General features: G+C 41.3%; 1 protein-coding gene across 8 annotated transcripts in view; it reads right to left on the bottom strand.

Annotated features, from left to right (window-relative positions):
- The window catches only part of LOC118229842 (saccharopine dehydrogenase-like oxidoreductase), a 303,871-nt gene that overhangs the window by 238,851 nt on the left and 39,756 nt on the right, over positions 1-25,264 (bottom strand). For all 8 annotated transcript variants that reach the window (XM_035422298.1, XM_035422304.1, XM_035422303.1 and 5 more), the window contains exon 2: positions 1,647-1,759. In XM_035422298.1, coding sequence (XP_035278189.1) covers positions 1,647-1,759 — 113 coding nt within the window. The remainder of the gene's footprint in view (positions 1-1,646; positions 1,760-25,264) is intronic.

Genomic DNA, 25,264 nt, shown 5'->3' with positions numbered 1-25,264 from the left:
ATCAATCACAAAAATTGTCCCAAAAAATTCAGACCATTTCCAGAGTTTTCCCTCGGTTTTCAGAGGGCTTAGGCGCTCTCAGCTATATTTTGGAACAGCGTTTTTATTTTAATATATGAAACAACGCTTTGACCAGCGGTTTTCATCAGAAAAAGACGTTACGTGTGAACACAGCCTAACTTTGTTCAGCTACCAAGCCACGTTAGATACTAACGTTAGTTAATTCGAGGTATCTTTATGTAACGTCAACTAACTAGCTTCGCTGGCTAACGTTGTCATAAAATTTTTCCCGACCATGAAAACTGGATTACTTGTTTACATTTTTGACAGATGTGGCTAGTGGGTAAATTTATTGCTGTTTCCGTCGCAGCACTTTCGACACAAGCAATTCGGAAGCGCTATCCTAAAATTTCTTTTTACCGTGAAGAGTGCCTGACCCACAGTTATATCGAGAAATACCATCTTTGGGGGAAAAAATGCTATATCCTGTAAATGCATTTAACCTACCATGCATAAAAACATAAAAACGCTCGTCAATCACCCACTTCTATTTATAATGCCATCATAGCGCGGAGTGTTTAAAACCATTAAGCCACCTCTCCATTTTTTTATTTTTATTTTTTGTCAGCGCATCACCGTTATTTTTACATTCATTCTGATACGTCGCCTAAATGCCTTTTTACGTCCATTTGGCCTGCATTTCTAATCATTTTACATGGGTTTTCTTCCGCAATTTCTCCTAAAAGCAAATTAGGTAGCTTGAATAGACATTTCAATGCAGGAAAAACTGCACAAATGTTGTGTAAAGTTAATATGTAGTTCAAATAATGCTAATTTACTATAAAATACAAAAAGTTTCACTGACTAAAGTAAATGAAAAAAATATGACAAAAATGCAATTAAAATTCCATGAAAATACAAAAACTAAAACTAAAATTTAAATTTGTGCCAAAATTAACACTGCATAAAAGAAATGCAGGCAGAGGAGCATTGATTCAGCAAATGTCCACAACGACAGATTGCTAGTACATTATACATACAGCTGAGCATAGTTATTTTATATTTTCAAGGAAAAAAAGGTTTTAAAAAATCTTGCACAGTATGCCTTTACCAACTGAGGTTGAAATGTGATTCTTTCATATTTCAGTTGAGTGAACAGTGGATGTGTGGCCCATAAGTTTAAGGAAGTTCAGATGCAGCATCACCTTGCGGTTCCTGCATTAGAAACATTCCTAAAATAAATTACATCAGTAGTATAGTTCTACTGTACTATACTTTATTATGTTTAAGTTGATGTTAAAAGCAAGCACAGCTTTGCTCGCTGACATCACGTTAATAAATCATACCTATACTTAATATTTTCCCAACACAAATTCACTCATTCCATTTATTTAAATGCACTCCGTTTCTACAAGTATATCACTGGTTAGAATAAAATCATACATGAAGGAAGCCATTATTTTAAGTGGGTTGGACTGTGTGTTCTGAACATACTGCCTGACATGAAAATGGTCTGGAGTTCTCATTGTTAAAAGTAATCTGTCAGAATGAGTTTGTCAGAATGCAATAGTGCAGGGTTACAAGCACTGTTGACAATGCTAAATATCAGCAACTCAGGGGGCAGGCCATACACTTTGTACACTTACTGGTCCTACACAGTTCAGGACAACCACTCCTTGTTTGCACATGGTAGCCAGGGAAGCCAGGTCACCAACATCTGCCAGGATTATTCCCACTTCAGACATCAACTCTGGCTTAGCTGAAAACAAAAAGAGTGCTATTAGAAACAACTATGCATATACAACACGTGTGCACAGAATAGCCATACACTAGGAGCTTTCAATTCCGCGAATCCAAACCTGCATATTAGCCCTTAGCGCACATGCCAAATCTGACCAATCCTTGCCCATTTTAAAGCTTTATAACTCCAGATTTGAGCAACACAGAGACTTGAAAAATGGCTTAAATGAAGCAAGACATTTGTAACATTTACAATACTAACTTAGATTGTTTCTTCCTAAATTATGTATATAAACTAAAGTGCCACAAATGCAATTGTCTAGGCAAAAAATCTAAAATCAATTTGCTCTTTTTTAGTTTGCAATGAAATACTGAGATTGCAAATATACAGCAGGTTAAACAATACATGTCCTGGATTAGAAACTCCTTGACCACAAGTGCGTCAAATCGAAGGGTGGATACGCAGAACTACTAAAGATCTATGAATCAAAAAGTAAGCAGTGTACCCAATGTCTCCAAATCTATCCAAAATGTCTAAATTATGCATTGCTGTAAATCACAACATAATCATGTATTCACTACAAAACAACTGTTTGACAGAAGAAACTCACTGTTGCATCATTTTAAAGTGGGAATTACAAGCTTTCTGTCAGTACAGTGGTCTAAAATAGGTAAGGGTCCAGAAACTAGTGTTGTCACGTTACAAAATTTTTTACTTCGATACCGATACCAGGTTTAGTATCACGATACTCGATACTGAAACGATACTTGAAACTTAAACGATACTATACTGATTCGATACTTGCTACCTAACGATACTGAAATTACCTTAAAGAGCATCTTGCAGGTTAAATCTTTTTACGATATGTATACTTAACCTTCTGAAAATGACCATTTGAAAAGTTAATGCAGGATTTAATCATTTTTACAAGACATAAGGGCACATTCAGAGGAACTAGTGGCCGTTTTGCGCAAAGCTCCTAAAAACGCCTTCTTTTTTTTTTTCAACATCGTGTCATATTACGTAACAGAAGGGAGTGGCTCACTGGCTCTGCCTTAGCCCAATGTGCAGTAATGGGTGGTAGTGAGTCTGAGTGGTCATGATATAGTGAGTTGGTCTGTTTTCAGTTGTTTTATATTGCATTTCACCGTGTATGGTAAATTATTGTGTTCTTGCAGGTTGCACAAACTCCAGCCTGTCAGGACATCGAGTACACAATTGTCCTAACAAGAAAAGGAACGATCCTAGCTTTCGTGCCTGGGTGTGTTTTGTGCAGGTGATGAGACGGGACTTCACTGCTGCATCTGTTACAAAAAAACGCGGTCGTGTGTGGCGCTCATTTTAGACCCCACCCATGACATAATGGACAATATTGTCTATCTGGGCATTCATAAAAAATATTATTTCACCACTCAAAAATCGTATTCCGTCATAGCAACAAGATAAACCCGACAATAGCCCTAAGATATGCCAATACAGCAGTGAAAACCCTGCTCACTGAATAACGAAATAAACAATTTTAAAACATTTTACAAAATGATACCATGTCATTCTACAGTCAATATCTGTGACTAAATATTGAATAAATATACAACCTTACTATTGGTTTTATGCCTAGAGATGTCGCTTTTGAGACTGAGTGGTCATATATCATCTTGGACAATCTGTTTGTGAAATATACGCGCATTTGTGATGCCTGGGTACCTTACAAAATAGCTGTGCGTAATACCACACGTGTTAATTACGGCGTTGTCACCCTTTTTAATACGGTCTGGCTTGATTGACAATTAATTTATTCAGTAGGTGAAAGTAAGCTTTCTAACGATGTATAACATGTCTATTTTTGCTTTTGGAATAGCGTTTTATAGGTCAGCGCTACCAAAATTTTCCTCATCATCACATTCACTTACGCATACTCTGTAGCAGTAAAAGACGCTGCACCTAACGAAACGTTGTCAACGGTTTTTCATAATTTCTTGGAAAATACAATTATTATTGAGGTCACAAAAAACTAGTAGTGCCCCAGAAATGCGGTCCTGAACCTGCAGCCTCCGCTACTGCAGGAACATGCTACTCTCTCAATCAGTAATGCGGGAGACACATTTTCCTGGCTTTTTACATTTGACCTAAAAGTACCGAACATCGGAAAATTCCGAAAAAGTACCGAAGTTTCGGCATACCGTGCAACACTACCAGAAACATATCCAAAATGAATAAAATGCTTTTTGTCCATTATAAAGCACATAAATGAGCCCCCTTATGAATGTTTAAGATTAAATATTGATATCAGATTAAAAAATAATGCAAATATATTGTCACACAATGCGGTACAGTACCTAAATGTGTAATAATTAACTCTTTCATGTATTTCTATATTCTGTACTCTCGTATGCTTTCTTGTATGGGGATGGGATGACATGAAAACTATTTTCAACCGTCCACCATGTTTTGGCAATGTTCCAACTCTCATGTCATCCCACCAGTTCGGCTTCAGGTCTGGCCACTCGACAGAGACTGCACTCCTCTCGGTCAGTGAGTCACTCCATGCCGCACGAGCAGCCTCCCTCTCCTCTGTCCTGATTCTTCTAGACCTCTCCGCTGCATTCGACACTGTGGAACACTCCATCCTCCTGTCCTCTCTGGCAGCAACAGGGATCTTCGGCAGTCCTTGACTGGATTGAGTCCTACCTCTCCGATCGTTCCTTCCAGGTTGCCTGGGCTGGTAAAGTATCGTCGCCTCGTCCCCTCGCCACTGGAGTTCCCCATGGCTCAGTCCTCGGCCCCTTCTCTTCTCCTTATACACCAGATCCCTTGGCCCTATAATCTCTGCCCATGGTTTGTCCTATCACTGTTATGCCGACGACACACAACTCTTTCTCTCCTTCTCCCCATCGGACATGCAGGTCCCTACCCGCATCTCCGCTTGCCTGAGGGACATCCAGAGCTGGATGGACAATCACCACCTGAAGCTCAACCCGGGAAAGACGGAGCTAATCTTTATTCCTGCCCTAACCTCTCCCCTCCTTGATTTTTCCATTTCCCTAAGGGACACCTTAGTGACATTATCACCCTGTGCCAAGAATCTCGGAGTGGTGATGGACAACAGGTTGTCCCTCTACAAGAACATCACAGCGGTAAGCTGGGCGTGCAGATTTTTCCTGTATAACATCCGGAGAATCCGCCCCTTTCTCATCACATACTCAACCCAGCTCCTGGTCCAAGCAATGGTACTATCCCGCCTGGACTACTGCAGCTCTCTTCTGGCTGGACTACCGGCATCTGCCATCAGACCCCTGCAACTCATTCAGAATGCTGCAGCTCGTCTGGTCTTCAACCTCCCCAGACACTCCCACATCACTCCCCTGCTCACTACCCTCCACTGGCTGCCTGTTATGGCTCGCATCAAATGTAACATTGGTCCTAGCATATCAGGCAGTCAAGGGATCAGCCCCAGCATACCTCCACAAGATCTTGAAACCTTACATGCCAGCCAGACCCCTCCGTTCCGCGACCTCAGGACGCCTGGCACCTTCCCCTGTTCGCACCTGCGCTTCCCGAACACGTCTCCTGTCTGTTCTGGCCCCACGATGGTGGAATTACCTCCCCGTGGAGGTCAGAACAGCTGAGACACTGACCCACTTCAAGTGACAACTGAAGACTCACCTCTTCAGGGTGCACACTTCTCCTCATCCCTCCCTACCTCCTTGTAATCTCTAAATTAACTGTAAGCTCAGGGTTGTAACTAGGTAGCTGTTTCGTAGGTGACTTAAGACGAGCGCATTAACTAACTACTGCTTGTATTTTTGCATAGACTGCGTTGTTGCTGTTCTCGTTAGTATTAATCAGGGTCCAAGCTGAACTATGCGGTTGTTCCCTGCGCTTGGAACAGTACTTCTCTCTAGGGTTTTCGACACACTTGTTTCTGGTTATGGTTATACACTTTGTTGTACGTCGCTCTGGATAAGAGCGTCTGCCAAATGCCTGTAATGTAATGTAATGTATGTTACATTCATCACAAAGACTATTAAACTACCAACGAACGCTTACAGTAGTGTGAAATATCCTCATTATAAAATACCACTAACCTAATTAAAGACACCCAATTAAAAAAATAACATATATAACTGAAATATTTTGAGCAGTAATACTTACATAGTATGTCCAGAAGTTCTCAATAATAATAGTATTTTCCAAGAAATTATGAAAAATCGTTGCCAAGGTTTCGTCAGGTGCAGTGTCTTTTACTGCTACTACAGAGTGAATGCGTAAATGAATGCGATGATGAAAAAACTTTTGATTACGCTGACCTAAAAAACGCTATTCCAAAAGCAAAATTGGTCATGTCATACATGGTTAGAAAGCTTATACTCTCACCTACTGAATAAATTAATTGTCAGTTGAGCCAGACTGTGCTTAAAAAGGGCGACAACGCCATAAACAACACGTGTGGTATTACGCACAGATATTTTGGAAGGTACCCAGGCGTCACAAATGCGCATATATTTCACAAACAGATTGTGCAAGACAATATATGACCACTCAGTCTCAAAAGGGAAATCTCTATGCGTAATAATAATGCTAAGGTTGTATATTTATTCAATATTTACTCCAAGATATTGACTGTAAAATGACATGATATCATTTTTTAAAACTTTGTCTCGTTTATTTCGTTATTCAGTTTGTCTCGTTTATTTCATTATTCAGTAGACAGCGTTTTCACTGCTGTATTGGCATATCTCAGGGATATTCTCGGGTTTATCTTGTTGCTATGACAGAATACAATTTTTGAGTGGTGAAAGAATATTTTTATGAATGCCCAGATAGACAATATTGTCCATTATGTCATGGGTGGGGGGTGTAGTTGCAGATGAGACTGCAGGAAGGGGGTGCTTGTTAAATAAACGACCAGAGCGACAATGGTGATGCTTCGAAACTCCATATTCGGCATAGTTGTCGTGTATCATGTACTAATGAAACTAAAACAAAGCGTTTCTGTTTTTAACTCATACTTTGGTTGCAGTAGCACTGAATGTCCGAGGTCAGCAATTTCGGCACGCTCCTCTAAACTGCACTATTCCAAACAATACCATTTGGTCTTCTATTATTCCTGTTAGCTTTCACCTCAGCTATAACCTGCTTAACACATTTTATTTACTGTCTGCTACTCTACACCAGGCTGGCCAGTGGAGGATGGGCTCCCTCAGTCGGGTTTTTTTCTCACCACCGTTTGAGGGTTCTCTCCTTACTCACACAGTTTTTTACCATATGTACTTGCTATTTGGGGGTTGAGGCCTGGTGTTCGCTCGGTTTTCTCTTTTTGCTCTGTCTCTTGCATTGCTACTCTGTAAAGTGTCTTTGTGACAGTTCTCTGTTAAATGTGCTGTTCAAATAAAAAAATAAAAAAATGAAGTATAGTAAGCCCCGCAGCTATAGATATTACTTTTTTCCTAACTGCTCCCTGCACAGAAACGTATTTGAAAGCTTTGGAAAAAGTATTTGCCCTTCCTTGATTTCCTCTATTATTGAATATTTGTTAAGATGAAGGGTTTCGGAAGGGTTTAGTTAAACATAATATTAGAAAAAAAGTTGAATGAGTAAACACAAAACTTTTTTAAATTTCACTTATTTAATGAGAAAAGTTGTCAAACACCCATATCACCCATATGAATATGTAATTATCCCCTTAGTTACTCAACCAATTAAGCAAATTAAATTGATAAATATATTCAGCTGATTTGATTGAACAAGCCAGGCTTGATTGCGGCCAGCCCTGTTGAATCTAAACCTCACTCATACTGAACCTGACCATGAGAGTGAAATAGCTACCACAAAGATTCTACAAGCACAATATGCCACAAATCAAAAGAAATTCCAGAAGAGATCTAGCTCTGGGACTCCACCAAACCACAGTGGGAGCCATTATCTCCAAATGGAGGGCACTTGGAACAATGGTGAATCTTCCCAGAAGTGACCGGCCTGCCAAAATGTCCCCTAGGGCACAGCGACAACTCATCCAGGAAGCCACAAAAGATCCCAGAAGAACATCCAAAGAACAGCAGGCCTCTCTAGCCTTAGCTACGTTCAGTGTTCATGATTTCATAATAAGAAAGGGGCTGAGCAAAAACGGTATTCATGAGTAGAAAGGCAGAAACCACTGCTGATCAAGAGAAACAACAAGTTCATCTCACATTTGTAAAAAAATCACCTGGATGATCCCCAAGTCTTTTGGGATAATGTTCTATGGACATATGAGTCAAAAGTTGGAACATTTTATGGATGACATGGGTCCCATTATGTAAAGCATAAATCAAATTCAGCATTTCACAGGAAAAACATCATATCAACAGTCAAACATGGTGGTGTTAGTGTGATGGTGTGGGAAAGCTTTGCCACCTCAGGATCTGGACGACTTGCCATTATTGAAGGAACCATGAATTCTTCTCCGTACCAGAAAATTCTTAAGGAGAATTTCCAGTTATCTTTTCATGAGCTGAAGCGTAATTGGGTTATGCAGCAAGACAATGATCCAAAACACAAAAGCAAGTCCATGTCTGATTGGCTGAAAAGAAACCAAATTAAAATTTTAGTAGAGGTTCGTAGATAGCCAGTTAGCGAGGCCAATGCCTCTAGCCACGCTACTCATAGTTCTTGGCCAGCAGGATTGATGAGCTGTCTTCCTGGCTGCCTCCTTGAACACTAATAGAAACTACAGGAAGCTAGTTTTAACTAGCTAGCTACTTGCAAATGACAGTGTCATTATTTTCATCCGGCACTCAAACATTCGCTTAACTTTTTATTCATTATTCAGCTGGCATTAGCTTGTTAAGAACACCTCCAATTAAGAACCTATTGCTTGCTACATAGCTAGCAAGCTAGCAGGGCTAATGCCACTAGTTAGTCCACTTGCAGTTCCGGGTTCCTTAGTCTTCATGGCTGTCTCTTGAAACACTAACACAAGCTAGAAAGCCAGTTTTAACCAGACTGTAGAACAAAATATGGACAAAGTCACTGTGACACCACCCAACAACTCTCCATGCGTTTGGTGAAAAGTGTTTTGAAGCCTGGGAAGTGCAGTTTGGAGCCAGAATGCGCAGTAAGGAAAAGCAAGATGCTTATATAGGCATGAAGTCCGGTATCCATTAAGTGAGTGGGATACAGTGACTTGGCAGTAACGCAAACTGTCCCTGATTTGCCCACAAAATATTATGGTCTTGTCTAAATAACACAATAACTTAAATCTGCACATGGCGATACATTAGATGAAAGAAAAACACCTATTGCGACTGCAGTAGGAAAAAATGATTTACTTCGTATTTTGACAGTATTGTTACCATTGACTTATATTGAAACTGTAACACTGGGTGGCTGAAACATTGTACTGGAGCCAATCGCACTGGCAGTAGTAAACAACATCTCTCAACAAAACCAGGAAGTGAACTTCAAAAATGAAGTTCAGTTTTGGTTGCTTAGTTTTAACTGGCGACAACAGACTCCATGCTCCAGGCCCTACTCTTTGAACAAGATAATAATCAATTACAAAAGATTACCTAATCACTGAGTAGGTCTAGCCCCACTCGTGTTGATTGACAGAAGGTCTTAACCATTTTGTCAAGTCAAGCTTTGGAAATAAGTCATCCAGAAAAGTGTCATTATGAAATGAAAAAAAACAAAAAAACATTTGAAAATACAACATGTTATTAAATTAAATATGACCATGTCATTGTGAAAAGGATAGTCAATTATTTCAAAATAAAGTAGGCCTATTTAACTATTTATTTTATATAATTCAAAATGTATCAAAGATGTGACCATTATCATTACCAGTCAACATGGTTAAAAAATGGTTAAACATGGGAAAAATGGGTGCAAGTATAAAAAAATAATGAAATTACAGGCCTGAATTCCTATCATTTTAATTTAAAGGCACCCTAACCCATGTTATAACTGATGTGCTGATACCACTTTAACAATAACAAACTCAGCTCCATCAATTAGCTTACTAAGGTTCCATCATGAAATACATAGGCCTCCTCATCAAGCGGAGCTGACACACTAGGTAGCTTAGGATCAAGTGTCAAGCTGGCCGTAATGGAGCTGACACATTCGGTAGCCTCGCGTCAAATGTCAAGCTGACCTTAACAGTATTCAATTCAATTTTATTTGTATATCGCTTTTTAAAGAAAACTGTCACAAAGACACTTTACAGTGTAGCAAGGCAAGAGACAGAGCAAAAAGCAAGCAGATCAAACAACAGGCCTGAACCCCCAAATAGCAGGTACATAATGTAAAAAACTCCCAGTGGGGAGAAAACCCTCAAATGGCGGGAAGAAAAAACTCCCCAATGGGAAGAAATCTCGAGAGGAATCCGACTATAGAGGGGGAGCCCATCCTCCACTGGCCAGCCTGGTGTAAAGTAGTAGACAGCAAATAAAATGGGTTGAACACATTACAGCTGAGGTGAAAGCTAACGGGAATAGCAGAAGACCACATGGTATAGTTAGAATAGTGCAGTTCTGAGGAGCCGGATGAGGGACCTGGAGCTCCAGACAGCATCAAGGAATGGGCAGGGGAGGAACATGGCTGAAGCAGTCCGTGACCATGAAGCAAAGGACAGGACTGGAGCAATCCAGTGGATTCAGGTCAAGGAAACAGGCTAGAGTGGTCTTTGGACTCAGGGCGAGGTAGGGGTGGGAGCCCCATGGAAAGAGAAACAGAGAAGACAGGGTTAAGGTCAGCTAGACACTTGATGCTAAGCTACCTTGTGTGTCAACTCCATAGGGCCAGCTTGACACTTGAGGCTAAGCTAACTAGTGTGTCCACTCCGGTACTAGCGTCAAATGTCAAATTGACCTTAATGGAGCTGACACACTAGGTAGCCTAGCATCAAGTGTCAAGCTCGCCTTTACGGAGCCGACGCACCAGGTAGCCTCGAGTCAAGTTTCAAGCTGGCCTTAACAGAGCTGACATACTAGGCAGCCTAGTGTCAAGCTTGCCTTTAAGGAGCTGACACACTAGGTAGCTTGGCATAGTATTGGCAGCATTACATACATTAACTCTGTTGCCCAGTCCAAATTCGATTTGAAGCTAATGCAAGCACGTAATTGTCACCCCGTATTTATAGCTCCAGCAGAGGCTGCCATAGGCAGCCTCGTCGTCAGTTTATCATGTTTTTAAACCCCATTCCCTTGTGCGCGCTGCCTCGCCCCAAATGGTCTGTTCACCGCAGGCGTAATTTAACTAACTTGATCTACCCACCCTTATCCACACCTCAGGAATTCACTGTCACAGGTGGATTATGGAACTGCCAGTCAGCCGTCCAGAAAGCTGACTTCATTACTGCCTTTGCCAAGACGAAGTCTCTTGACTTCCTGGCTCTCACGGAAACCTGGATCACTCCCGATAACACCGCCACCCCAGCTGCACTGTCTGCGGGATACTCCTTCTCGCACACCCCCAGGGCCTCTGGCCGAGGCGGGGGTACCGGTCTCCTCATTTCCTTGTCCTGGAAGTTCTGTGTCCTCCCCAGTCCTAACCCTACTTTCTCCTCCTTTGAATTTCATGCGATTACTGTAACTCATCCCTCAAAATTTTCATATTATTGTTCTGTACCGCCCCCCAGGTCCACTCGGCTCATTTCTGGACGAGCTGGACACTCTCCTGAGCTCCCTCCCTGAGGATGGCACTCCTGCTATTCTACTGGGAGACTTCAACCTCCCACCAGAAACCTCCCAACTGTCCAGGGTTGCCTCACTCCTCCAGTCTTTCGCACTATCCCTGTCCTCCTCCCCCCCCACACACAAGGCTGGTAACCAACTAGACCTTGTATTCACCAGAGGCTGCTCCATTCCCCAACTTGCAGTGACTCCCCTCCATGTCTCGGACCACTTCTTTCTTTGTTTCTCCCTCTCCTATTTACTCCCCCTCAATTCATCCAATAGCTCACCCACAGTAACTTTCAGGAGAAATCTCCCTACTCTGTCACAATCCTCCCTCGTCTCCACTTTCTCTAACCTGCCAGTTGACCTTGCCACCTCCGCTCTCAACTCCTGCCTCTCTCAGTCCCTCGACTCACTTTGTCCTCTTGTCTCCAAACCAGCACGCTCCTCACCCCCCTGCCCATGGCTGACCGAGTCACTACGCTCCAGCAGAACATCACTGCGGGCTGCAGAGAGGAAGTGGAGAAAATCCCGATCCTCTGATGACCTGACCGCATACCATACCCTGCTGGCGACTTTTACATCTGCCCTCACGTCTGCAAAAGCCTCTTTTTTCCAGTCCAAGATCAGCGCATGTGTCTCTAATCCACGTAAACTATTCTCCACCTTCTCTTCCCTCCTCATTCCTCCTCCACCCCCACCTCCCTCTTCCCTCTCCGCAGATGACTTTCTGGCCGCCTTTGAAGGAAAGGTGGCTACAATCCGGAACTCCTTCACCCATCCAGTGAGCCCCCCAACCCCCCAGGACAACCCCACAGCCACACTGACCTCCTTTGAAATGCTGGGGGACTCCGATGTATTACAACTCATCACCTCTCATCGCGCAACCACCTGTCCACTTGACCCCATCCCATCTAAAGTTCTCCAATCTATCTCCAGCGAGCTCCTTCCCTATCTGTCTTCCATTGTTAATTCCTCTCTCTCCTCTGGTCATGTTCCCTCTGTTTTTAAGATGGCTCGTGTTACCCCACTACTCAAAAAACCCACCTTAGACCCCTCCGATGTAGCAAATTATCGACCCGTATCCCTTCTACCCTTTCTGTCCAAAACCCTTGAACGAGCAGTTCTTAAACAATTAACCTCTTTTCTCCATCAGAACAACCTGCTAGACCCTCACCAGTCTGGGTTCCGATCTGGGCACTCAACAGAGACTGCACTCCTAGCTGTGACGGAGGCACTTGCCACTGCAAGAGCCTCACGCCTTTCCTCTGTCCTGATCCTTCTTGACCTGTCTGCAGCTTTTGACACGGTCAACCATAAAATACTCCTCTCCACCTTGGCTGGGATGGGAATTGCCGGGACTGCCCTGTCTTGGTTCGCTTCCTATCTTGCAGATAGGACCTACCAGGTCACCTGGAAGGGGTCTGCCTCTGCTTCTCATCCACTTGTTACGGGAGTGCCGCAGGGATCTGTACTGGGTCCTCTGCTGTTCTCCTTATACACCAGATCTCTTGGTTCAGTCATTAATTCACATGGTTTTTCCTATCATTGTTATGCAGATGACACACAACTCTTCTTCTCTTTCCCCCCCTCGGCCACACAGGTCAATGATAAGATCTCTTCCTGCCTGGCTGACATCTCCACCTGGATGGCCAGCCACCATCTGAAGCTCAACCTCAACAAAACTGAGCTGCTCTTCTTCCCGTACAAGACCTCCTTGCTTCGTGAACTCTCAATCACGGTTGATGGCACCACAGTGACTGCCTCTCACTCTGCCAAGAGCTTGGGGGTGGTCCTGGATGACCAACTGGACCTCAAGGAGCACATCAAGGCAACATCAAGGTCCTGCAGATTCCTCCTATACAACATCAGGAGGATTCGACCATACCTGACGACGTACTCCACCCAGCTGCTCGTCCAGGCTACGGTGACCTCTCGCCTTGATTACTGCAACTCTCTCCTTGCAAACCTGCCAGCTTGTGCCATACAGCCACTACAGATGATCCAGAATGCCGCTGCCCGGCTCATCTACAACCTCCCCAAATTCTCCCACGTCACTCCTCTGCTGCGATCACTTCACTGGTTACCGGTCGCTGCCAGGATCCGATTCAAAGCCCTGACCCTTGCCTACACTGCCGCTAACAGGACAGCCCCCATCTACTTGCAGGACATGACTCAATTTTATGTGCCTGCTCGACCACTCCGCTCTGCGGCAGCAGGGCGTCTTGTAACCCCTCCCACCCGCCCAAAGGGATCACAGAGCTTCTCCACCCTAGCTCCCCAGTGGTGGAACTCCCCGTCCCTCTCCGAACCTCCCCCTCACTATCCATCTTCCGCCGTGGCCTGAAGACTCATCTCTTCAGACTATACCTAGAATAACCACCACCATGCTGTGTATATATATATTAAAAAAAAAAAAAAAAAAACCTTTTTCCTGTCACTTGTTACATGTTGCCCCATCCCTGCACTTCTTGGTAAATTGTATTTGTCCTAATACTGTAGCTTAATCTTCTGCCTAGTTTGGCTTTGCAGATGTTAGACCAGGATAGTGTTCATTGTTCTCGGCTAGAAAGAGCTGTACAAAATAAGTAATTGTACCTTACTGAACCCGTGTTCAGCAGTTGTCTACGATCATGAAAATGCACTTCTTGTACGTCGCTTTGGATAAAAGCGTCTGCCAAATGAATGTAATGTAATGTAATGATACTGTTGTGGATGTTTGCTGGATTTATCTATGTTCAGATTAACTTTGTTGACCCTGAATTGGCGCGATTTTGGACTTCGGATTGTTAAAACGATGCTGCTCTATGGATGGTAAATGGACTGCATTTATATAGCGCTTTTATCCAAAGCGCTTAACAATTGATGCCTCTCATTCGCCAGAGCAGTTAGGGGTTAGGTGTCTTGCTCAAGGACACTTCGACACGCCCAGGGCGGGGTTTGAACCGGCAACCCTCCGACTGCCAGACAATCGGTCTTACCTCCTGAGCTATGTCGCCTGTATCGTTCTCAGGGTTTCTGCCAGTGTATTGCAAGCCCGGCGGCCCACTGGGCCTAAGTTGACCCCCCGCCGGGCCTAAGCATCGAGGAATTGACTATTTTTTTAAATGTATTTTTAATATGTTTTTTAAACTACAGTTACAGTGGGGCGGCTCGGTTGGAAAGCTCCCCAGTGACATCTGTTGGTTAAAATGTGAACGCACATAGGAAAACAGCAGGTCGGAGATCAGTGTTCTTTACCCTTGTGCGTAGAGTGACGTTCAGCAGTTGACGCTTCCAACTATCACAAGCTAACATTACCTAGCAAGCCACCATTTCTTATTTAGTAGGTTAACCTCGTTACAAACTGCGTTATCACTTCATCTCGTCGGTAAGTACATTCTTTTTATATTAACTTAAGCAGTGTGTAACGTTAAACTAGTAGCATCAATGTAACGTTCGATACATTGTAACATTACATGACTTATTAATCGCCATTAAAATAACGACTTCACTTGTTTATTAATAATGTTAGCTTGATGACATTGATGTGCACGACAACATGGTCATTTAGCTAACTTAGCTAGCTAGCCAAACAGTCAGTAACACAGATACATAGATATTTTGTTGTTGTAGAAATGTTCCAAGGCTGTACATTGTTGTAAGATTCAGTATCCAATCAGTAGGCAGTGTTGTGCATATCCCGCCAGCTCGTTTCCAGCCCAAACCACTGCAAAGAGAGCAAACTTTTTTTGTCAATGACATTTCCTTCTGACATCTATGACGGCAATCGCAACCACAACATTTATTTTGCCTTTTTGTATAGCTATTTCCATAAATCGCATTTATTATTATTATTTATTGGTGAAAACATTTACTTCATATCCAAGGAGATAGCCAGTTACATGACGTGTGTAGCCATTTAGTAATACGATCGTATTTCAGGCTAGAAAATAACCTGTGAATCCAGAGAAATTGCTGAGTTGTCTTAGAATCTTTATCGCAACAGAATGTATCAAGGCTGGCAGCCCGGATCAAATTTTTTGCGACAGCTGCCGTCCAAAACAAACACCTGAGAGAGGCTGCCTGTGTGCGTGCCTCCCCCAACGCGTTACGTCATTGTTTTGCAATGCGCAGCTGTCGTAAAAACTTGCTGGCATCAATAAGCGGAATCAGTAAGCTCGGAGGCATACGATTTCAATGAATAGGACAACTTGGAACCGGTTCTTGATTCCCATAACTATTTAAATGCCCAGCATTCCAAGGCTTGTTGTAAGATTCAGTACCCAATCAGGGCTCTTTTTAGAGCTCAAAAACTTTGATATTATTTAATTTAATTTATTTTGTTGTTGTTGAAAACACAGCATTCCAAGACTGTACATTGTTGTCAGATTCTTTGTAAGACTCTGCTATGCTGTAAATAGTTGTTGATTTTTAAAATGTGTGTTGAATAAATGACTTATTTATAACAACATTCTCAATTCTCAATTCCACGATTCCGTCCGTGATTCTGTTATCACAGAAACTATAGGGCTCTACCTTAATCCTGCCATCGGTCTGTTGCTGGCCCGTGCCGGACCCCTGTCAAAAAAGACACTTGGCCGCGGGGCCGCTGGCCCCTGTCAAAAGATACTTGCCACCGGGCCTAACAACTTTTCTGGGGGAAACCCTGGTTCTGGATTAATTTATGTTTGGATTACCTTGGGATTATTTCAGGGAAATTCTGCATGCTGGGCTTAGACTCACGGGCATGTGGGGCTGCCTCCTCCTCACGGGAGGTGTCTCAAGCAGTGGAAGGATCCTTCTTTTCATCTCTGTTGTGGACTTCTGTGGATTGTTGTGACCCTGGCTTCATATGCATTCCCTACAAAAAGAGTTGACCTTCCTGGACTGAGCTCAAATAGCCCGTGAAATGCATGAGTTGAATGAGCGCATTCATAATTTGTACCAGATCCAGGATAACGAACCCCTGCTTAATTCATTGTTTCGCACAGCAGAGGCTTTGATCGTTATGGAAAATGACTGGGGCAGCAGATCTTAAAACTTCAGTTGAATATACTGCTTTTGCATTATTTTTCTCTAAAACTGAAATTTGTAGTTGTGTCTGTCTATACCCCTTCAACAGCACATTCAGCCCAAAACATGATAGCTTCTACTGCAGTGCCAATTTTCCACTGTCCCCAAGAACAAATCTTGATGTAAAAAAAACTGTAGGATTAAACCCAATTGTCTTCAGTAATTGCTGTTCCCCTTTGAGTGATTTGTCAGACGAACTCTCCTGGCCAAGCTTAAGTGAGGCTGTCATTGAACCTCAAAGTCAATGTTGGAAGCGCCCATTAAAAGACACTCCAGTCATAGATCTACTAGGCGGCAAAACCCTCTATATATTGTATGCCTGGTGCGAGAGCAGATGACATTAAATCTTAACTAAAGCTACTTGCCAAAAAAAGCGCCTTTTGATAATATAGTCATGCACGTTGGAACGAATGATGTAAAGCTCAGTCGGATGTAACAAAACAGAATATAGTGTCAGTTGGCAAAAATGCAACTGAATTGAATGCAAGTGAATTGGCTAAAATGAATTTTTCTCTGGTCCTCTCTCAGTTCAGACAGTAAACAATACTTTGACCTAACCAACGATAAATCAAACTAGGAGGCATGATAAGCTACAAAATCAAGATAAGGATACAAGTACAATATAAGTGCTGGATGGAGGTACATGTAACATGAGAGTGGCACAGGAGTGTGTAGCATAAAAGAGGGGAATTTAAGTGACAAAAATGATCCCAGATTGGGAGTGCCCCGCACAGTGGTGTTAGTTAGTCCAGGTATAGTCTGAACAGGATGGTTCCATCCTGTTATCTGAATATATATTCAGGGAACTGTCTCTGCCCTGATGGGATATAATTAATAGACAGCCAACTAAAAATGTCAGGACTGCTATTAGTCCTGTCCAAAGTCCTACATTTTTATCAATCCCCGCATCAAACAACAAGCTAATAAATATGCCACATCCACTCGATTCAATATGAAAATTCTTCCAAATGCCTGAATGGAATTTACCTTTTGCTAATTTCCATTTATGTCCAGGGGCGACATAGCTCAGGAGGTAAGACCGATTGTCTGGCAGTCGGAGGGTTGCCGGTTCAAACCCCGCCCTGGGCATGTCGAAGTGTCCTTGAGCAAGACACCTAACCCCTAACCCCTAACCCCTAACTGCTCTGGCGAATGAGAGGCATCAATTGTAAAGCGCTTTGGATAAAAGCGCTATCTAAATGCAGTCCATTTACCATTTACCATTTACCATGTCCCCTCGTTCTAATAACAGAACACACCCTGAAGAATCTCTTGTAGTTCACTTTGTTGATCCCCTTTATGAATTTAAAAGCCTCAATCAAATCACCCCTAAGTCTCCTTTCATTATGCATGAAGAGGTTAAGCATCTTTCCTCATAGCTTTTATCTTTCATACCAGAAATCAATTTAGTTGCTCTTGTTTGAACTTTATCCAGAGTCTCTATATCTTTCCTGCAGTACGGTCCCCAGAACTGCACACAATACTCCAAGTGTGGTCTAACAAATGTATTGTATAAGATAACTTCTTCACATTTACACACTATACTTTTGGCTATATATCCCAGCATCCTGTTGGCATTTTTTTACTGCTATAGCACAGTGCCTAGAACCTGAAAGGCTTTGATCTACCATTACTCCAAAGTCTTTTTAAATGAGCACATTCCAATTTTATTCCTTCCATAAAGTAATCCTCCCTAATGTTTTTATTTCCCACACGTAGAACTTTACAATTAGTTATATTAAAATTCATTTTCGAGGTTTCCACCCATTTCTGGATTTTATTTAAATCTTCTTGGATTACTTTATTAACCTCTTAGCACATAGTCCCTAGTGGTCGGGACGCCGGCATGCCTAGATTGTTCAACTCAGACATTCATTGCTCCTGCAACCAAAGTATGAGTTGAAAACAGAAACGCTTTGTTTTAGTTTCATTAGTAGACAATAGATGACAACTATGTAGAATATGGAGTTTCACAGTGCCACCATTGTCGCACTAGTCGTTCAATTAACAAGCACCCCCTCACAGCAGTCTCATCTGCAACTACACCCCCCACCCATGACATAATGGACAATATTGTCTATCTGGGCATACATAAAAATATTATTTCACCACTCAAAAATCGTATTCCATCATAGCAACAGGATAACCCAACAATACCCCGAAGATATGCCAATACAGCAGTGAAAACGCTGCTCACTGAATAACAAAATAAACAAGACAAATTTTTAGATAGATATTAGATAGACAGATAGAAATATCCTAGATATTTTAGAGCACTGTACTTACGGAACGCTTGTAATTCCCACCAGAAATGATTAAACAGTGAGTTTCTTCAGTCAAAACTGTTGATTTGTAAGTGAATACGTGAATATGTTGTGATTTACAGCAATGCATAATTTAGACATTTTGGATAGATTCAGAGACACTGGGTACACTGCTTAGTTCTTGCTTCATAGATCTTTAGTAGTTCTACATATCCACCCTTGGATTTTACAAACTTACGATCAAGGAGTTTTTGATCGAGGACATGTACAGTATAGTTTAACCTGCTGTATATATGCAATCTCTCAGTATTTCATTGCAAACTAAAAAAGAGTAAATTCATTTAGATTTTCTTGCCTAGACAATTGCATTTGTGGCACTTTATTTCTTCAAAAATTAAACTAATCTAAGTTAGTGTTGTAAATAGTACAAATGTCTTGCTTCATTTAAGCCATTTTTCAAGTCTCTGTGGTTTTCACATCTGGGGTTATAAAGCTTTAAATAGGGTACCCCCTAAATGGGCAAGGATTGCCCAGATTTGGCATGTGCGCTAAGGAGTTAAATTCCAAACTATTAGCTGGGCCTCCCAGTTTCGTATGCTAGGAGTCTGACCTCCAAAATAGATTTTATCAGAACTTGGGTTGTACAAACAAACATGCACATTCTGTTGATTACAGAATCATGGTTAAACAAGTCCTTCTGTGAATCTGATGTTGCATTAGAGGATTACAATTACCAATAGAGCAGACAGAAAGGGTAGAGGTGGCAGTGTTGCTATTTATACTAGGAGCAGCCTCCTGTCACTGTATTGTTTTCCACTTCTGTGCCGAAGCAACTTGAATGTCTTGTGCTTGGGCAAATCAGGTAAGGCAAATCACTTGACAGTGATAGGGGTCTATCGTCTGTGCCAGGATGTGCCTTAGATACTCAAGCTGAATTAATACCTACTTTTACCTCTTCAGAAATATTAACAATAGGTCATTTTAATTTGGACTGGCTGAAGCCCGCTTCTGATAAATTAAAAGAATTCTGTACTGCTATGAATTTGTCACGGTTGATCACCCAGCCCGCAAGGCCAAATGCAAAGGATACAGACAAGTCATCCTTGATTGATATAATAATGACAAACAGAGCACACAAATATAAATTTAATGCCACAGGATTTTAGTGATCACTGTCCTCCCCGGGGTATTAGGGACATTAGCATGGTTAGACCCAAGCAGAAAATATAATTAAAAAGAAATTTCAGGAATTTCTCAGATCAAGGTTTCCTACATTCCAGATCCTGACATTGCTCTGCACTATTTTACTTCTATTTTGAATTCTATAGCTGAAAATATGCTCCAAAAAGCATGCTACAAAAAGCTGACAGGCAAGAACCTTGGTACTCAAATGAGCTATCTGCACTTCACCAGGAGAGAATCTGAGAATGGGAAAGAGCCAGGGATAGCTGGAATTTATTTTGACAACTGAGAAATAAATGTGTAGCTATCGTCAGAAAAGCCAAATCCAACTACTCTTCAACTACTTAGAAGAGTGTGGAGAAAATTCAGCAACCTTTTGGAAAACAGTGAAATCTCTAAAAGGCTCTTGAATTCCCACCATGCATTTACAAGTTATGTCAGATTCAGGTTTATCATTGGAGAAGAAGGCTAACACTGATGCTTTTAACAAACATTTTATTGTTAAGTTGAGAATTAAACTAGAATGTTTCTATATAAATAAAGCACCTTTTAATATGGAGACCAGAAAGAAAATAGTTAAATCCTTGTTTTTACCTGTTTCTACCTGCATTGGATGACGAAAATATTTATATTTCTGCAAGCTGCATCGTACCCATCACTGCTATCTTTATCAGGCTGTTAAATGCCCCCCCCCCCCCCTTGGAAATTAGGAGAAAAGAGCACTGGCTCATTTTCTTATAAAAAGCATTAATTGGTAAGTGTCTCTCAGTCCTCCTGAAATGGAAACAGAGTGTATAATGGCAGGTCACAAAGTTGGTTGTCGTTGTGTTACGATCTGGTCTAGGGTCAGACCGTAACTGTGAATGATAAGGGAAATGGGTGGGGAAACGTACTGCAAACAGATCAATAACTCCGGTCCCTATCTTCCATGGGCATAGGATTATAGGGAGACACGGGGGACATGCCCCCCCCCCCAATGTTTGGAAAGAATCGAATAGAGGGTATGCATTGATGTCACTTTCCCACCGGAATACGCCCCCTCAGTCGGGACTGAGTGGCAAAACATGCTGCGACATGGCTGTCGTTAGTAGAGGAAACTGCAAAACCGGGAGTAAAACAAACGACTGCCGAAAGCTAAAGAAAAGAGAAGCAAATTCATCGCTGCTATTCGCAGAAACAACTCGAATCCAGGCACCAAAACGTGGATTTGCGGTTGTTATTCTGTGTCAGGTATGTTGGATTTTTGGGTAAAATCATACCTTAATAATTTATATGCTTGGCTAGCTAATACTATCTAACCACCCCCCCTTTGTAGAACACAAGGCTCATCATCATGGATGTTTTTTAATAAATGCTGACAAAAACTTTATAGTTACACAGACTATAGAAAGATGCTAAATATTTAATTGATGAGTAGTCAATACAGTAGCCTACATAACTTAAGGTATGATTTTACCCAAAAATCCAACATACCTGACACAAAATGACAACCGCAAATCTACGTTTCGGTGCCTGGATTCCAGCTGTTTCTGCGAATTGCAGCGATCCATTTGCTTCTCTTTTCTTTAGCTTTCGGCAGTCTGTAAAAAAGTTAGCTCCGATTTCTTGTTGAATCTATTTGTACAGTCAAACGCACAACAGCTCTTTCCCATTTTAGATGTGTTTTTTGTGTTTTCACGGCATTCAAGCTGAACGCTAACGCTGCCACTCATAGTCTTTCTGCCACTCAGTGGGTGTAACCGCAGTGACTTCCACTTACTGTGACGTCATGTGCATACCCTCTATTGTCCCCCCCAACCATAACTGATCCCTCTCCTATGTAAAGCTTTCATACAATAAAGGCTGCAACAGCAGTAAAAGATGACTTCAAAATTATGCGGAAAGGTACGTAACACCTATAAACATAACATGTATTATTGAGTCCCCTCTTCACACAGTAGCAATTTTTTACCCCCATGGCCAGGAAAAGTTTGAGTTTACAAAAGCACAAATGGCATATGTAGTCATTAGAGGTGATTGCTCAAGCCGATCATCCTATGGACTTCACTTCCCATAACCCTTATAGAAATGCTCTATGACTGAAACTAATGACTACCATCTGAAGATCTCCGTTCGTCAGAAAACGATCCATAACTCGGTAGCTAACATCAGCTAAAGGCAGTGACTCACAGTGGTTGAAAAGAACAGTAACGGTAATCTTATATTTGTAACGTTACCTATCAATATGCCAGCTAACATCAATGTTAGCTTGCTAGTTGTCAACGAATGAACTATGATACCTGATAGTATGATAGGAAGCTAGCTAGTTAAAAGCTGTCGGTACACTGCCTGAATGTGATGTTCACTTAACTTAACTTGGGGGGGCGGGGAGGGGCAGAAAACTACCTGCCGATAGCTGCACTCGGTTGCTAAGCAGAGAATTAACGTGACTCCCCATGTTGCAGTGTTAGTGTTTTAGCCAATGTTGTGTAATGTTATGGACACCTCTTGTAAAATTACAAGTTTGTTTTAGCTATCGATATCTCTTTTTAACCTTAGCTGCATTGCCAGTTGTATGGTGCTGCCTGCTAGCAATTTGAGCGTGAAAAAATTGACGTGACTGGCGCTCTTTACAGACATTTTCAGATTCAAATTATTTAATAAGATTGAATAGTCATTGCCTAAGGGGGATCCAGGTGAGATTGTCCATAACCGTATAAATGAGCTCAAGTTATATGCTTGTCAGTTTTCTTTAACCTAGGAAACAACACATTTTTACCAATATTTTACACATTTGTTTATACACTGTACACAAACGTACATATCATAACCAGTAATAGTTGACAAAAATGTATTTTTACTAACGTGTGAATAATAAAAGAAAGGGACAGCATTTAACGGGTGTAGATGTTATGGCTGTCCTCCAGTTGTATGGTGCTGCCTGCTAGCAATTTGAGCGTGAAAAAATTGACGTGACTGGCGCTCTTTACAGACATTTTCAGATTCAAATTATTTAATAAGATTGAATAGTCATTGCCTAAGGGGGATCCAGGTGAGATTGTCCATAACCGTATAAATGAGCTCAAGTTATATGCTTGTCAGTTTTCTTTAACCTAGGAAACAACACATTTTTACCAATATTTTACACATTTGTTTATACACTGTACACAAACGTACATATCATAACCAGTATTAGTTGACAAAAATGTATTTTTACTAACGTGTGAATAATAAAAGAAAGGGACAGCATTTAACGGGTGTAGATGTTATGGCTGTCCTCTTGTCCTGACTATGCATATGGCAGGTTAGCTTGCACAACACGTTTGTATCAGACTATAACAGCAGTAGCTAAGAGCGTGGTAATAAATTGAGGCAAAACATATGCTAATTTAACAAAGAAAAATAACACTAGCACCAAAAAAAGTTGTTTGAATGATAAGCATATCTCACGCGATGCTCTTTCATTTTAAATTAAAATTTTATATTTAATTTGTGTAGGTGACTAATTTTATGATTCTCTTCATAAAATGTAAATTACTTTATTGAACCAATATCAATATGAATCGATGATATTAGATAAATAGGCTGCTCTCTGGTTCTATATGTTGAACACTTTCTGTTGATGTCTTTGGGTCTGATTTCTGGACTTTCTGGACTGAGTAAAACCCAGAAGGCCCCAAATCTGGAACATGGAATGAAACAAGCACGAAACTGTCCAGACCCACGGCGCAACTTGGCGAAATATATTTTTTTGGTTGATTTTACGCGCTCATATGTGGCAGTTGGTTCTCTCAGAATTCTGACTGATAGCCAGGGCAATATTTTCACTGGAGACTTGATACATCCTGCCTTATAACGTAGCTGATCAAATAGCCATATTCCCCACGACATTCCTTCACTCCCCCCTCTCTTAGTCTTCGACTCACGTGCCCCACACATGCACACTCCGCCTGAAATACATCAAAGCTCCCTTTCCATCTTTATTTTCATTTGTTTCACTTCTTTCATTCATTCTGATGTATTAGTAATTCCCTATAGATATCTGTGTTAATAAAATCTTTTTGTTAAAAACGATTCCGTTTCACTGATTTTCGAACGTTGGATTAAGCCAACTGACTATTAAAAGAACTTTGGGTAATATTAACTGGGTAGCCTACAATAGTGCTGTTTAATTCTGATGTTACATCTAAATTGAAACCAGTATTGTTATCGCTAACCACGTTATATTACACTGGTAATATAAATAATTAATGAGACTGATTTTTAACGTTATTACCAGCTAACCCAACATAATTGGTGCCCCGTGTGAGGATAGCATTTCACTCTATGCCACGTTTTTGTGACATCAAAACTATTATCCCAGAGCTAGACTTTTAATCTAAGCTAGAACCTAGCTGGTGGACGATTTTCTAAACGACCACTAGAGGGTGGTCTTGCTATACTGAATGAACTGGTTTTCCAAGCCTTTTGTTAGACACTGCCCCTAGCGTTGCACTGTGGTCTGTTAATTTGTCTTCTAACCATTAACTGCTTTTAACAAATTTTGAGCAATATTTTCTGGGCTCTCATTAGATGTTTATTATACCTCAATGGTATTACTAAATTGAAGCTACTGTTACAATCGCCTTCTCCAGTGAGTTTAATTATACGTATACCCCTCCCAGTAGATCTTATTGAATACAACTTTAATAATTGCAAACTGGTGAAGATATTTTTGAGCATTGTTTTTTTTTGTTACTATTCAGTTTTGTGATCTTTATTATGTTAAATGTATCTCCGATTTTTGTGGCAGCTACATCTTTGTAACTTAGGAGATGTAGCTAACTCATACTGAAGCTAACAAGCCGCACATTATATAGTGATTTCTACAAGTACTCTCATTTATTACTGTTTTTACATACATTCTTTTTAATTAGATTGAGATATTGACTATACAGTCTGTGGAAATGGAACCCGTTTCTGTTGAACAGTTTTTGTATCAATTAAGCAAAGCTCTACCTTCTAGCTATTTAGACTTCCTGAATAAGCTAAATTTAAATGATTATAGTACAACAATCTTGCAATTAATTAATGAGAAGTGCAACACCTGTGTTGGGTCCCCAGACCCATTTGCTCTCCTGCTTGGTGTTGAATTTCTCCAGGCAAGCCAGCCAATGAGGAACTAAACGGAGAGATTAGAAACCTTAAACAGCAAAACAGCAGTATCCTTAATGAGCTCCTTTCGGTTAGCGAAAAAGCTACGCAGTATCTAGGAGATTTGCATGCAGCTGAAACACAGCTTTGCTCTTACTGAGAGGAACTGTTTAAGTTAAAAAGTGAATGCCCTGCGCTACCGCAGACCCATGTTGCCGCATGTTTGCTGTCACCCGTTTCAATCCCATACCCAC

This window comes from Anguilla anguilla, chromosome 6 (assembly GCF_013347855.1).
Source record: "Anguilla anguilla isolate fAngAng1 chromosome 6, fAngAng1.pri, whole genome shotgun sequence".
NCBI classification, from domain to species: Eukaryota; Metazoa; Chordata; class Actinopteri; order Anguilliformes; family Anguillidae; genus Anguilla; species Anguilla anguilla.
Note: the sequence above shows the minus strand (reverse complement) of the source record. Positions and strands in the feature narration are given on the sequence as shown.